At 42.2% G+C, this 16,228-nt stretch overlaps 1 protein-coding gene across 10 annotated transcripts in view; it reads right to left on the bottom strand.

Annotated features, from left to right (window-relative positions):
* Nucleotides 1-9,156: 9,156 nt before the first annotated feature.
* LOC137374927 (uncharacterized) overlaps nt 9,157-16,228 on the bottom strand; it is a 112,280-nt gene continuing 105,208 nt past the window's right edge. For 8 of the 10 annotated variants that reach the window (XM_068041528.1, XM_068041520.1, XM_068041522.1 and 5 more), the window contains one exon: nt 9,157-9,988. In XM_068041528.1, the coding sequence (XP_067897629.1) occupies nt 9,840-9,988 (149 nt within the window). In that variant the 3' untranslated portion in view covers nt 9,157-9,839. The remainder of the gene's footprint in view (nt 9,989-16,228) is intronic. The other 2 variants (XM_068041523.1, XM_068041524.1) reach the window with 2 other exon arrangements.

Genomic DNA, 16,228 nt, shown 5'->3' on the forward strand with positions numbered 1-16,228 from the left:
AGTACCTTGCTCTACGGCAGCGAGGCCTGGACAACGTATGCCAGCCAAGAGCGACGTCTCAATTCATTCCATCTTCGCTGCCTTCGGAGAATACTTGGCATCAGGTGGCAGGACTATATCTCCAACACAGAAGTCCTTGAAGCAGCCAACACCCCCAGCTTATACACACTACTGAGTCAGCGGCGCTTGAGATGGCTTGGCCATGTGAGCCGCATGGAAGATGGCAGGATCCCCAAAGACACATTGTACAGCGAGCTCGCCACTGGTATCAGACCCACCGGCCGTCCATGTCTCCACTATAAAGACGTCTGCAAACGCGACATGAAATCGTGTGACATTGATCACAAGTCGTGGGAGTCAGTTGCCAGCATTCGCCAGAGCTGGCGGGCAGCCATAAAGACAGGGCTAAATTGTGGCGAGTCGAAGAGACTTAGTAGTTGGCAGGAAAAAAGACAGAGGCGCAAGGGGAGAGCCAACTGTGCAACAGCCCCGACAAACAAATTTCTCTGCAGCACCTGTGGAAGAGCCTGTCACTCCAGAATTGGCCTTTATAGCCACTCCAGGCGCTGCTTCACAAACCACTGACCACCTCCAGGCGCGTATCCATTGTCTCTCGAGATAAGGAGGCCCAAAAGAAAAAAGAAAAAGAAAGAAGTCTCTAGAGTGGGATTTGAACGCACAATCATATGCATCAGAGACAGGAGTGCTAGCAACTTAGCCACTCCTGTCAATATTATTTTAAGTAAATGCAGAAGTTGTCTGGAAGCAGGCAGCAGCTGTTTGCACAAAATATTTCAAAAGGCTCCAAACTTATCCATATAAATTGTCCCTTTAATGAGTAAAAGAGAGGTGAGAAGTTTAGGGAGGGGATACAGGCAGCTTTAGGGCCTTTGTGGAGCGATTAAAATTGGGGATGCATAATAGGCCAGAATTGAAGGATCTTGGAGGTCTGTAGGGCTGGAGCAGATAAGGGCATGGAGCAATTTGAAAACAATGAAGAGAATTTTAAAATCATGGTATGCTTAACCGATAGCCAATGCCAGTCAGCGAGTACAGGGGTGATGGGCGAACAGGACTTGGTATGAGTTAGGACATGAGCAGCAGTGTTTTGGATAACTTCAAGTTTATAGAGGTAGAATGTGGGAGGCTGTCCAGAAGTGTGTTGGAATAGTCATTTAGAGGTGACAAAGGCATGGATGAGGGTTTCTGCAGCAGATGAGCAGAGGTGGGAGCTGAATCAGGTGATGTTACAAAGGTGGAAAAAAATGATCTAAGTGACTGCGCAGATGCATGGTCGGAAGCTCATCTCCTGGTCAAATATACCATCAAGATTGTGCACAGTCTGGTTCAGCCTCAGACAGTTGCCAAGGAGAGGGATGGAATCGGTGGCTAGGGAATGGAATTTGCAGCGGGGACTGAAGACCGTGGCTTCGGTTTTCCCAATATTTAATTGGAGAATATATCTGCTCATCCAGTACTGGATGTCAGACAAGCAGTCAGACCAATTAGAGACAGTGGAGGGGTCCGAAGAGGTGGTAGTGAGGTAGAGCTGGGTGTTGTCAGCATACAGGTGGAAACTGATGATATACCTTTCGATGATGTTGCTGAAGGCAAAACTCCCTATAAGCTGCACAGCCACACCCCGAAAGTCCATCCAGGCCGTGCACAAATCGGCCCCTTTAAGCTACCACATGTGCGTGGCCATGCAAGAATATTTAATGCAGCTGCACACTTAAACAAATCACATGCGCACTCTAAAAGCTATTAGAGCATACCGTGGCTGAGGAGTAGCATGCAGATGAGAAATAGGAGGGGAACAAGGAAAGCTCCTTAGGGGACACCAACGATAATGGTGCAGGAGAAGGAAGAGAAGCCGTTGCAGATGATTCTCTGGCTAAATAAGAATGGAACCAGGCAAATGTAGTCCCGTGCAGTTGGTCGACAGCGGAGAGGTGTTGAAGAAGGGTGGTATGGTCAACCAGACAAGTCGAGACAGATGAGATTGGATAGTTTTACCTTTGTCACAGTCACATAGGATGTCATTTGTGATTTTGACAAGCGCTTTTTCAGTACCGTGGCCAGGGTGGAAACCTGATTGGATGAACATATGAATTAGGAGCAGGAGTAAACCATTTGGCCCATCAAGCCTGCTCCGCCATTTGTTAAGATCATGACTGTTCTGAATGTGACCTCAACTCCACTTTCCTGTCTGCCCCCAATAACTCTTGACTCCCTTGTCTATTAAGAATCTATCTAACTCAGCCTTGAATATATTCAATGACCCAGCCTCTACTGCTCTCTGAGGAAACAAATTCCACAGACTTGTGACCCTCTGAGAGAAAACATTTCTCCTCATTGTCTTAAATGTCAACATCTGACATGTGGGACTCTTTCAAACATCAGTTGATTAGAATCCAGGACCAGCATGTTCCTGTGAGGAAGAAGGATAAGTTTGGCAACTTTCGGGAACCTTAGATAACGCGGGATATTGTGAGCCTCGTCAAAAAGAAAAAGGAAGCATTCATAAGGGCTGGAAGGCTAGGAACAAACAAATCCCTTGAGGAATATAAAGACAGTAGAAAGGAACTTAAGCAAGGAGTCAGGAGGGCTAAAAGGGGTTACGAGAAGTCATTGGCAAACAGGATTAAGGAAAATCCCAAGGCTTTTTATACGTATATAAAGAGTAAGAGGGTAACCAGGGAAAGGGTTGGCCCACTCATGGACAGAGAAGGGAATCTATGTGTGGAGCCAGAGGAAATGGGCGAGGTACCAAATGAGTACTTTGCATCAGTATTCACCAAGGAGAAGGACTTGGTGGATGATGAGCCTAGGGAAGGGAGTGTAGATAGTCTCAGTCATCTCATTATCAAAACGGAGGAGGTGTTGGGTGTCATGCAAAGCATTAAGGTAGATAAGTCCCCAGGGCCTGATGGGATCTACCCCAGAATACTGAGGGAGGCAAGGGAAGAAATTGCTGGGGCCTTGACAGAAATCTTTGCATCCTCATTGGCTACAGGTGAGGTCCCAGAGGACTGGAGAATAGCCAGTGCTGTTCCTTTGTTTAAGAAGGGTAGCAAGGATAATCCAGGAAATTATAGGCCGGTGAGCCTTACGTCAGTGGTAGGGAAATTATTAGAGAGGATTCTTCGGGACAGGATTTACTCCCATTTGGAAACAAATGAACTTATTAGCAAGAGGCAGCATGGTTTTGTGAAGGGGAGGTCGTGTCTCACTAATTTGATTTGAGTTTTTTGAGGAAGTGACGAAGATGATTGATGAAGGAAGGGCAGTGGATGTTATCTATATGGACTTCAATAAAGCCTTTGACAAGGTCCCTCATGGCAGACTGGTACAAAAGGTGAAGTCACACGGGATCAGAGGGGAGCTGGCAAGATGGATACAGAACTGGCTCGGTCATAGAAGACAGAGGGTAGCAGTGGAAGGGTGCTTTTCTGAATGGAGGGATGTGACTAGTGGTGTTCCACAGGGATCAGTGCTGGGACCTTTGCTGTTTGTATTATATATAAATGATTTGGAGGAAAATGTAGCTGGTCTGATTAGTAAGTTTGCGGACGACACAAAGGTTGGTGGAGTTGCGGACAGTGATGAGGATTGTCAGAGGATACAGCAGGATATAGATCGGTTGGAGACTTGGGTGGAGAAATGGCAGATGGAGTTTAATCCGGACAAATGTGAGGTAATGCATTTTGGAAGATCTAATGCAGGTGGGAAGTATACAGTAAATGGCAGAACCCTTAGGAGTATTGACAGGCAGAGAGATCTGGGCGTACAGGTCCACAGGTCACTGAAAGTGGCAACGCAGGTGGATAAGGTAGTCAAGAAGGCATACGGCATGCTTGCTTTCATCGGTCGGGGCATATAGTATAAAAATTGGCAAGTCATGCTGCAGCTGTACAGAACTTTAGTTTGGCTACACTTAGAATATTGTGTGCAATTCTGGTCGCCACACTACCAGAAGGATGTGGAGGCTTTGGAGAGGGTACAGAAGAGGTTTACCAGGATGTTGCCTTGTCTGGAGGGCATTAGCTATGAGGAGAGGTTGGATAAACTCGGATTGTTTTCACTGGAACGACGGAGGTGAAGGGGCGACATGATAGAGGTTTACAAAGTTATGAGCGGCATGGACAGAGTGGATAGTCAGAAGCTTTTTCCCAGGGTGGAAGAGTCAGTTACTAGGGGACATAGGTTTAAGGTGAGAGGGGCAAAGTTTAGAAGGGATGTGCGAGGCAAGTTCTTTACACAGAGGGTGGTGAGTGCCTGGAATTTGTTGCCGGGGGAGGTGGTGGAAGCAGGTACGATAGCGACGTTTAAGAGGCATCTTGACAAATACATGAATAGGATGGGAATACAGGGATACGGACCCCGGAAGTGCAGAAGGTTTTAGTTTAGGCAGGCATCAAGATCGGCGCAGGCTTGGAGGGCCAAATGGCCTGTTCCTGTGCTGTACTGTTCTTTGTTCTATGGGAGACCCCTTATTTCTGAACTGTATGCCCTAGTTCTAGTCTTGCCTATAAGTGGAACATCCTTCCAGCATCCAGCCTGTCATGTCCCCTCAGGATCTTACATGTTTCAATAAGATCGCTTTTCATTCTTTTAAACTCCAATGTGTATAAGTCCATCGGCTCTTGTGATCAACCTTCTGGAAATACCTCTAACCAGAGTTGGCAACTCTAACAATAAATGATGTCTTTCCAGCAAGTCCACATCTTGGGCTTCAGGATGGTTTCAAACATGAAGTTCTGGTAAAGATGGGCACAGATTTGGGAGATGACAATACATTCAATGACTTTGAAGAGGAAAGGGAGGTTGTAGATGGGGCAGTAGTTTGCAAGGATGGTGGTTTCTTGAGAGGAGTGATTAAGGCGGATTTGTAGGAGAGAGGAACAGTACCTGACGAGTGAGAACCATTAACAATATCAGCTAACATGGGAGCCGGGAGGGGGTGTTCGGTGGTTAGTAGTTTAGTGGAGTTGAGTCAAGGGAACAGAAGGTGGGTGTCAAGGACAAGATGAGCTCAAGAGGGCATGAGGGGAGATAGGAGCGTAACTAGAGAAAGATGTGAGTTTAGTGCTAGGACATGGGGGAATTCTCTAGGGCAAGGGAGGGAAGCAGCAGAGGCAGCTGCTTGGATGGTCTCAGTTCTTAGTGACAATTAAGTTCATGAGCTCATCGCACTTGTTGGAGGTAAGGGTGGGGGAGAGGGGTTTAAGAAGATGGTCCGCACTGGAGAAAAGAAGCTGTTGTGGGGCAGAAAAAAAACGGTGAAGTTCAAAGTCACCATTAGATCTAGAAGCAACGGAGAAATGTACTTTGGCTCTGCATGGAGAGTGAATCATGGCCAGGAACCAGACTGCAGCTGAAGCTGATAAACCAGCAGAACTTGTAGGCCAGGCACAGGGAACAGCAGCTGTAAGTTGTTCAAAGTTACTTTCAAATTTAAGCAACAGATCTTCCTTATTACACTGTTACATATCAACAATAAAAATTTTTTAAATGTTCATAAGATGCAGGCTTGCTGGAAAGGCATCATTTATAGTTACAGTTGATCACATCACATCCGATCATGTGACATCTGCAAATGTTATTGCCTGAGTTTCATAATACAGTAGAGAAACAAGTTGAAATAAAGTACTTAAGGGATCTAAATAAAAGGGAATGAGAGGAGCAGTGAGAGAAAGACAGAATGAGAATAGTGCTAAAATAAAAGGGAACCCAATAGTCTTTATAAAAACATAAATAATAAAAGGGTAGTCAAAGGACTAGTGTGGCTGATTAGGAACTAAAAAGGAAATATTCTTATGGAGGCAGAGGGCATGGCTGAGGTACTAAATGAGGACTTTGCAACTGTCTTCATGACGGAAGAGGAATGCTGCTAATGGAGCAGTAAAGGAGGAGGCAGTTGCTTCATACTATCATTGGATAGGATAAAAATAAAGAGGAGATACTTCAAAGGTTGGCTGTCCTCAAAGTAGAAAAGCCATCCAATCTAGATGGGATGCATCCTCGTTTACTGAGGGAACTAAGGAGGGAAATTGCAGAGATTCTGACCACAATCTTCTAATCCTCCTTGGATACGGGAGAGGTGCCATAAGACCGGATGATTGCAATTGTTACACCCATTTAAAAAATGGAGAAGGATAAACCCGACTACTACACATTAATTAAGGACCAAATGAATTGGCATTTGGAAAAATACGGACAAATAAATAAAAGTCAGCATGGATTTGCTAAAGACAAATCATGTTTGACTAACTTGATCAGATTCTTTGATGAAGTAACAGAGGGTTCTTAAGGGTAGTGTGGTTAATGTTGTGTAGATGAACTTTCAAAAGGCGTTTGACAAAAGTACTACCTAATAGACATGTTAGCAAAATTAAAGCCCATGGGATTAAACAGACAGCGGCAAGGATACAAAATTGGCTAAGGAATATAAAGCAGAGAGTAGTGGTGAATAATTATTTTTCAGATTCATGGGAGGTATACAGTGGTATTCTCCAGGGGTCAGAATTAGGACCTCTGCTCTTACTGATATATTTATGTGTATATTGGGTATATGGGTATAATTTCAAAGTTTGCAGATGATATGAAACTCAAACATAATAAACAGTGAGGAGGATAGTCATAGACTTCAGGAGGACATAGACTTGTGAAATGGGAAGACACATGGCAGCTTAAATTTATCATGGAGAAGTGTGAAGTGCTACATTTGGTAGGAATAATGAGGAGAGACAATATGAACTAAATGATACAATTTTAAAGGGCTTGCAGGGACAGAGAGACCTGGGGCTATACATTTACAAGTCTTTGAAGGTGCCAGGGCAAGTAGAGAAGGCTGTTAAAACAGAATCCTTCGCTGTATTAACAGAGGAAGAGAGTATGAAAGCATGGAAGTTCTGCTAAACCTTTATAAAACACGGGTTGGACCCTGTGTTGTGTTCAATTCTGGGCACCACACTTATGCAGGTGTGTCAAGGCCTTACAGAGAATGCTGAAGAGACTTAAGAAAATGAATGGGACCAGGGATGAAGGATTTCAGTTATGTGGTGCGACAGGAGAAGGTGGATTGTTCTCCTTAGAGCAGAGTAGGTTAAGAGGAGATTTGATACAGGTGTTCAAAATCATGAATGGTTTTGATTGAGTAAAAAAGGAGAAACTATTTCAGTGGCAGAAAGGTTGCACAGATTTAAGATGATTGCCAAAAGAACCAGAAGTGACAGGAGGAAACCACAACGAGTTGTGATCTGGAATGCACTGCCTGAAACGCAGTGGAAGCAGATTCAATAGTAACATTCAAAAGAGAAGTGGATAAATACTTGAATGGAAAATATATACAGGGCTATGGGAAAAGAGCAGGAATTGGGACTAATTGGATAGCTTTACCAAAGAGCCAGCACAGGCATGATGGGCCAAATGGTCTCCTTCTGTGTTGTATGATTCTACCATATAAAAGTTAAGCATCCTGTAGTTGAGATGGGTTCAATTTTAAATTATCAGTAAGGACGCAAAAAGAGAGGTTCATCCAAATTTCTTTGTACAGCGAGTTGTTAGAGCATGGAATGCTTTGTCACAGGGAGCAGTCAAGTCAACTTTCAAAATAAATGTTAGATGAACATTTGAAACAGAGGCAAATATGGAACAATGGAGAAAGACCACAGCAGCAGGACTAGTTTTGTTCTTCTATCAATTCCCCAACCACTATAGTCTCCAAGTCTAAGCTATCAGTATGCTTTCTGGAAACCTAACAATATAAATTTAATTGAAAAACATTTTACTGAAAGTTTAACTGATCAAAAAATAACATGGGTATTTTGGGCTTATTTCAGACCCAGCTTTGTCTTTTTGTTGGCATTCAAAAGAAGGAATACAAACTATAATTGCAAAATCTACAGTATAAAGTCCTTGGAGAGTGGAAAAGAATGAAAGAGAGATCCTTTAAATTGCATTAAGATGCCAGTTTATATTATGGGCACATTTTAGAGCTCGTTTAATTAGGCTTTATTAAACTGCAGGAGTAGGCAAAGTTGCTGACAATGTCTCTAATGAAAGCATTTAACAGGGCATAAAATTGGCTTCATACAGCAATTTTGATGCTTGCACCAATGAACATAGCAAGTATACAAATAGCTAATAGTAGCATTTCCAATTGGTGAACTTCACATAGCCATTTAAAACAAACAGGTTAATGCCTGTGTAAAGCCAGCACACAGCAATATAAAGGGTGACCTGCCATCCTGGGTGAACTGCACTCACAGGGAATGTGGGCATGAGAGGGGACAACAACATTATAGTTGATTTTTCACATCACATGCCCAGTGAGCACGGTCCCTTGCATTCGTATATTAAATTTGCTGTTCAGAATTTCTACCCTTACATTTTCTTTGAAAGTGTTTGCAATTTCTTTCCCATACTTTCATCCATCTCATGAACTTACAATACCCCATGTGTTATATACAATAGAAAATGTATAAGAAACCCACAATAGTTTTAATGTATATACTTGGCATTCCCAAATTTAGATTTAACATTATTCTTTTCTTGTGATTATGTATAGGGAAGGGGTGGGGGCATGGCCTGCTTCAAATGTGCCTACATTTTTAACTAGCATAAAATGTATTTCATTATTTTGAGATCCAGAACAAATTCTCCACAAGTCTATATCGGGAAAATGCTTCAGCAATAATTGTATAGGAAGCTTTTTCTCACTACAGGATGTAGTGACAAATTTCATTTGTGCATGGCAATCCTGTGATGAAATTGACAAATGCATCTTCAATGATTTTCATACACTTCTTCAGGAAGACAAGTTCTCCTTTAAAGCACCCATTATCTGGTTTGACTTTAGATGAAAAAAATAATTAAAACTGTCTTATTTCCTAACTTCTCATTCGTTATGTAAAATTAAAGTGTGACCTCTCTAAGCTGAATAAAATGACATGTTAAATGATAAATCGTTTCATTCACTATTGTGAAAAACGTTGTTCTGGCGGAAGTCCAGTATTCTCAATTGAGAATTGAGTCCCTCTGCCCTTTGACACCACCTTACTTCCTACACTATTAAATATTGTTCTAAAATCAAGGAGAACTGCCCTACCAAAACCTATGAATTAATTCAAAAATTCATATTGTAGTTCCTATATACTTGCTTTTTATTTTGAGTGGTTTACAAAAATCGTGAAATATTTTTAATATTTCCTGTGGAAATGAAAAAGAAAACAAAAACATCAGTTTGTCTCAGTAAAACATTGAAAATCTCCTTTTGAAAGCTATGTGAATAATGAAGTGAGCCTATTGAAAAAATTGGTTCCATATTTGAAAAATCAGTCCTTTACCAATTTGGTTACATTATTCAGAGTAACTTACATAGTATGAACAGTTAATAAGAACAGTCAAAAGTGAATCGCTGTCTGTGGTAATAATCTCCAAAAGGTTTAATCCTTTCTTTCACAATTCTTTCTTTCACTTCTTGCATTAGAGTTTTTAGTCCACTTGGAAATGAGTTCTGAATGATTTGTTAAATTTGCTGTTACATGTAGCTCTCATAACCATCAGATGTTATTTGAGTATTTTATAAGCTAATATGGACTGCTTGTTAAATATACCGTATGATAATAGCACAAAAGGATTATTTACTTGGTCGTGGTCTAATTTTCTCCAGCATCGAACCAACATTGATCTGCTGCAAAAGGAATGCAAAATGTATCTAATGAACATCAGTTTTTTTTAAAAATGGGAACAGTGCTTCATTACCCCTATTCAAATATTTGTCACCAGTGTACAGAAACTTTCTGGAAACATTATGAAGGCCATGCACCATCCTACTAATGAGATCGAAGTATGTTTTCAAGATTGTGAGAATGTGTTTCGTCCACAAATTGAAAAAGAAACTGGACCTTGAAGCTCTGTGTAAAACTGGACCTGGTACTTCTGGAAGTCACTGATCCGTCAATCCATTTTATCACTTCTTTTTCTGTAAAACAAATTAGATAATCATTGAGATTTTTTTCTTACAATTTTCTCCCTTCCCCTCCTAAAAATATGGGATCCTTGTTGCAGTAAGTTTCCATGGGTGCTGGTTACCCTCTAGTCACCATTATTCAAGCATCACCCTTCAGTAAGTGATGGCATACTATTTAAAGCTGCCCCCAATCTTGTCCTCATCCAACATTCACACACGAGCACATCCAGGAAAGGTAACTAGAGTGTGAAGATTGGTCACTTTTTCCTCTTAATCCAGGGGTTCTGAGGCCAGTTGTAGCCATCCTGATTGTAGGGAAAAGAAAACCCATTCAGCCCCATTTTCCAGGTCCATTTCAGGACATCATGTAACCTTAAAATAAAACTATTTTACAAACTCAAATCCATACCCCTTCTTTGGTAAATCACAAACAATTTTTTGTGTAAATGTTTGAATGGAGGCTGTGTTGCGGTAGGTGGCAGTCATCTCCATAAAGTGATGAGCTAAAATAACTCCACAGATGCTAAGTTTGCAGTTTCCTCTTCATGTTCTCTGGTTCAAAAATCATGGTTTTACAAAATCACTGCTCTCCACTACCTTATCTATTCCCTTCATCACTTTAAAAATTTAGAGGATAGCCTCTTAAGCTTTTTTCTAAGGAGAATAGAATTAATTCCTTTAGCTACTTTTCAGGAATGGGGAGGCAGTTGTGTAGTGGTAATGTCACTGGACTAGCAATGCAGAGACCCAGGCTAATGCTCTAGCTGGTGGAATTTAAATTCAATTAATAAATCTGGAATGTTAAAAAAAGCTAGTCTCAGTAATGGTGACCATGAAACTATCATCAATTATCATAAAAACCCAACAGGTTCACTAATGTCCTTTAGGGAAGGAAGTCTGCTGTCCTTACCTGGTCTGGCCTACATGTGACTCCAGACCCACAGCAATATGGTTGACTCTTAAATGCCCTCTGAAATGGCTTAGCAAGCCACTCAGTTGTACCAAACTGCTAGAGAAAAGTCGGAAAGGAATGAAACTGGACATACCACCCAGCATCGACCTAGGCACCGGAAACGACAATGGCAAATTCTTCCTTGCCAACACCTGAGAACTTGTTCCAAAATTGGAACAGCTGTCCCACAGACTGGTCAAGCAACAGCCTGACATAGTCATACTCATGGAATCAGTGTCCCAGACACTGCCATCACCTTCCCTGGGTATGTCTGGTCTCGCCGACAGGACAGACACACCAGAGGTGCTGGCACAATGGTGTACAGTCAGGAGGCAGTTGCCCTGGGAGTCCTTAACATTGACTCTGGACCCCATGATGTCTCATGGCATCAGGTCAAACATGGGCACAGAAGCCTCCTGCTGATTACTACCCACCGCTCCCACCCTCAGCTGATGAATCAGTACACCTCCATGTTGAACACCATTTGGAAGAAGCACAGAGGGTAGCAAGGGCACAGAATGTACTCTGGGTGGGCGACTTCAATGTCAATCACCAAGAGTGGCTCGGTAGCACCACTACTGACTGAGCTGGCTGAGTCCTAAAGGACATAGCTGCCAGACTAGATCCGCAGCAGGTGGTGAGGGCACCAACAAGAGGGAAAAACCTACTTGAACTCGACCTCACTAATCGACCTGTCGCAGATGCATCTGTCCATGACTGTATTGGTAGGTATGACCACCACACAGCATTGTGTAGGCGAAGTCTCGTCTTCACATTGAGGATACAAACCATTCTGTTGTGTGGCACTACTACCGTGCTAAATGGGATAGATTTCGAACAGATCTAGAGACTCAAAACTGGGCATCCAAGAGGTGCTGTGGGCTAACAGCAACAGAATTGTATTCAACCACAATCTGTGACCTCATGACCCGGCATATCCCCCACTCTATCATTACCATAAAGACGGTGAATCAACTCTGGTTCAATGAAGAGTGCAGGAGGGCATGCCAGGAGCAGCAGCAGGCATACCTAAAAATTAGGTGTCAACCTAGTGAAGCTACAACATCGGACTACTTGCATGCCAAAACAGCTGAAGCAGCATGCAAAAGCCAGAGCTTAGCCAGCCCACAACCAATAGATCGAATCTAAGCTCTGCAGTCCTGCCACATCCAGTCATGAATGGTGGTGGACAAATAAACAACTAACAGGAGGAGGAGGCTCCACAATGATGGGGGAGCCCAGCACATCAGTGCAAAAGACAAGGCTGAAGCATGTGCATCCGTCTTCAGCCAGAAATGCCAAGTGGATGATTCATCTCACCTCCTCCTGAAGTCCCCAGTATCACAGATGCCAGTCTTCAGCCAATCCAATTCACTCAACGTGATATCAAGAAACAGCTGAAGACACTGGATACTGCAAAGGCTACGGGCCCCAACAACATTCCGGCAACAGTACGGAAGACGCTCCAAAACTTGCTGCGACCCTAGCCAAGCTGTTCCAGTGCAGCTACAACATTGGCATCAACTCAATGATGTGGAGCATTGCCCAGGTATGTCCTGTACACAAAAAGCAGGACAAATCCAACCCGGCCAACTATTGCCCCATCAGTCTCTCTCGATCATCAGCAAACTGATGGAAGGTGTTGTCGACAGTGCTATCAAGCTGCACTTGCTCAGCAATAACCTGCTCACTGATGCTCAGTTTGGGTTCCGCCAGGGCCACTTAGCTCCTGGCCTCATTACAGTCTTGGTCCAAACATGGACAAAAGAGCTGAACTCAAGAGGTGAGATGAGAGTGACTGCCCTTGGCATCAAGGCAGCATTTGACCAAGTTTGGCATCAAGGAGCCCCAGCAAAACTGAAGTCAATGGGAATAAGGGGGAAAACTCTCCACTGCTTGGAGTCATACCTAGCACAAAGGAAGAGGAAGAAGGTCATGGTTGTTGGTGGTCAATCATCTCAGTCCCAGGACATCTTCAGCTGCTTCATCAATGACCTTCCCCCCATCATAAGATCAGAAGTGGGGATGGATGTTCACTGATGATTGCACAATGTTCAGCATCATTCGTGACTCCTCAGATACTGAAGCAGTCCGTGTCCATATGCAGCAAGACCTGGACAACATCCAGGCTTGGGCTGATAAGTGGCAAGTTACATTCGCGCCACACAAGTGCCAGGCAATGACCATCTCCAACAAGACAGAATCCAATCCTCTGCTCTTGACATTCAATGGCATAACCATCGCTGAATCCCCCACTATCAACATCAGTGGGGGGGTTACCATCGACCAGGAACTGAACTTGACCAGCCATATATGTACTGTAGCTACAAGAGCAGGTGTTTTTTTTTCAGGAAGAATGCGGTGTGCCTTTAAGGCTGAAAAAGGAGCAGTACTGCTTTAAGAACCAGCAAGCCTCAGGAGTTATAGAAAGTGCATTTTGGTTGCCGTTAGATACAAGCATACGGAGAAGGGACCAACCAACTTCAAAGAATGCATCCTGGTTACCCGCAACAGCCATTCAGAGACCAAGGACCAGATGTACAATGTTGCAATTATCTTTTGAACTGGCTTTTTAGTTGAGACAGACTGTTCTAACTGAGAAACAGACAGACAGCTGTGTGTTAACACCTGAAAGGAGGGCTCTCAGACCATTTCAATTGAAGGAAGAGAATTTAGTCTGTTTATTTATTATTCTCTCTCAAAATTCTATAAAGTCAAGCCAAAACAGAGATCTCTGATAATTTAAACTGAAAGAAGGGAAGTTAGACCTTTTATCCCTCAAAAGATTCTAAAGCCAAATTGATTCATTAAAACGTGTTTGTAAGTTTTTAATTGTTGAAATTCATCGCTGGAGAAGGAGCAACAATTTTGACTTCTGAATTAGACTACGGACTGTTCTACTGTTGAAGAACCTTTTTTTCTCCATCGGACGGCTGTGAGGACTTCAAGCAACCTTGGACTGTTGCACATTCGGCAGGAGCATAAATCTGCAAGGACTCTAATTTTTTTTTCTATTTTAAATATTGTTTATATCATAGTAGTGTTTAAGAATTTCAGTTTTTCTAATTAAACAGTTAATTTGTTGATTTAAAGACACATGGTTTGGTTAGCCTCATTCAGGGGTTAATAGATGGTACAATTTGGCTGGGTCTTTCTTTAATTTGGAAAGTTTAAAATGATATGTTAGGCGATCTGTGGAGGGACGGGATTGAATTAACAGTGCGTTTCTCCCACCACAATCAGAATCGTATATTTTGATTAGGGGCTTTGACTGGAGCGGTGGGTTGTGGCATATCAATTGCGTTTCTCATCTGGGATTTAAATCATATCTTAATTGGGGGCTTGCTCAAGGTTGAATCATATTTAATTTGGTGGCTTGTGTCTGGGATCAGAATCAGACTAATTTGGAGGGCTCACATTTGGAATCATATTAATTACTTGTTTCTGAGATAACATATTTAAATTGGGGTCTTGCATTTGGCATCATATTTAATTTCTCTTGAGTCTAGGATCATAGCAATTGGAAACTTTATTGTTGGGATCTAAATCTAACGCCAATTACAAAGAAATTAAAAGAACCAATTCTCTTGTATAATAAGGTACCGTCTATATCATTGTTATGGCATTCGTGGTTGCAGCAGAGTTTTTGGGAAAGCAGAATGTTTCCCTGAGTGACTTGATTACTTTAACGAAGAACAAATTAAAAGAATTGGCAGCAATATTGGGGTTGGAATTGAAATCAGCGATAATTGACATAATAGCTGAACATCTGGAATTAGTAGAAGATGAATATGATGATGATATAGATGAAGAGCAATATGAGGAACAAGAAAGGGAATCCGAGAGACATGAAGGTAGTAGGTCCGAGAGTGATGCAGTGGTATTGGCTAGGATTCAGTTAGAAATGAAAAAACTTGAATTGGAGGAAAGGGAAAAAGAAAAAGCAATAGAATTAAGAAAACTTGAACTTGAACTTCAAAGAGAAAGTGAAAGAGAAGAGAGGTAATTTAGGCTAAAAGAGGCCAAAGCCTGTCCACCATCTACAAGGCACAAATCAGAAGTGTGATGGAATATTCCCCACTTGCCTTGTCACGTCCAAGGAGGGAGGAATGCACTGTTAATTCAGTCCCACTTCTCCACAGGTCACAACGTATATTTTAAATTTTCCCACTTACTAATACAGGCAATCTATTTTTCCCAGAATAGAACACACTAACCAGGTTTCTTTAATGAACAAAATTATCAGTTTATTATAAAGCAAGTCTTAACTAGTAATAAAGTAAAACACAGAGATTAAAACTTTTAATGTCCCAACATTAAATTTGAAAAGTTATTTTTTTTACCTTAGTCTCTTCACACTCACACACAGACACACATATACATACACTGGTTAACTGAAAAAATAAATGGGATTTCTATAAATTCAGAGCTCTGTTACAGACAAAAAAAACAGGCAGATTACTTGCTCATTTTTTGAAGAAAACAGCAGATCAGATATGTTGTTCCAAAACTGGCATACAGTCTAACTTCTGAGTACACGAAGACAGGTCACTAGGATCTTCCAGAACAGTTCTTTTCAGACGGTGTTAAAAAGTAATTTAGCAGGCTTTCTTCAAAGACAGGAAACAAGATGAATTGACAAAGTGGATTTCTCAGGGTCCTTCAGAGATATTGGAAAATGAAGCTGGGTTGTGGTCTTCTCTTCTTTCTTGACTTCTTCTTCAGACTTGACTTTATCGCACACACACACACACACACACTGACACACAACCTGAAAGCTTGTCAGTTTTCTGCCCTTCGAGGTGCTCTGCTGCTGCTGGGCGTGTCCAAACAAAAGGGCACTTGTCACTTCTCTGCCCCTGTTACCAGGGTTTCTGTTCCATTCCTAACCTGAGCCATGTGACAACCAACAACACTGTTGCCAATCCGGTGCCCTCAGCATCCACTTGATGGCTCTCTTTAAAAAAAAAACCTGTCCAACATTTATTCAGCTTAATCATAAATTAATTTAAAAATATTTTTTAACAAAACAGAATCACTTTCATAACAGCATGGATGAGTGTAGCTCCAACAACACTCAAGAAGCTTGACTCCATCCCGTACAAAGCAGTCCACTTGATTGGCACCCCATCCACCACCTTCAACATTCAATCCTACCACCACTAATGCACAGTGGGATCAGTGTGTCCCACCTACAAGATGCACAGCACCAACTCACCAAGGCTCCTTTGACAGCACCTTCCAAACCCACGATTTCTATCACCTGGGAAGAACAAGTGGAGCAGATACATGGGAACAAC

This window comes from Heterodontus francisci, chromosome 11 (genome assembly GCF_036365525.1).
Source record: "Heterodontus francisci isolate sHetFra1 chromosome 11, sHetFra1.hap1, whole genome shotgun sequence".
Classification (NCBI taxonomy): Eukaryota; Metazoa; Chordata; class Chondrichthyes; order Heterodontiformes; family Heterodontidae; genus Heterodontus; species Heterodontus francisci.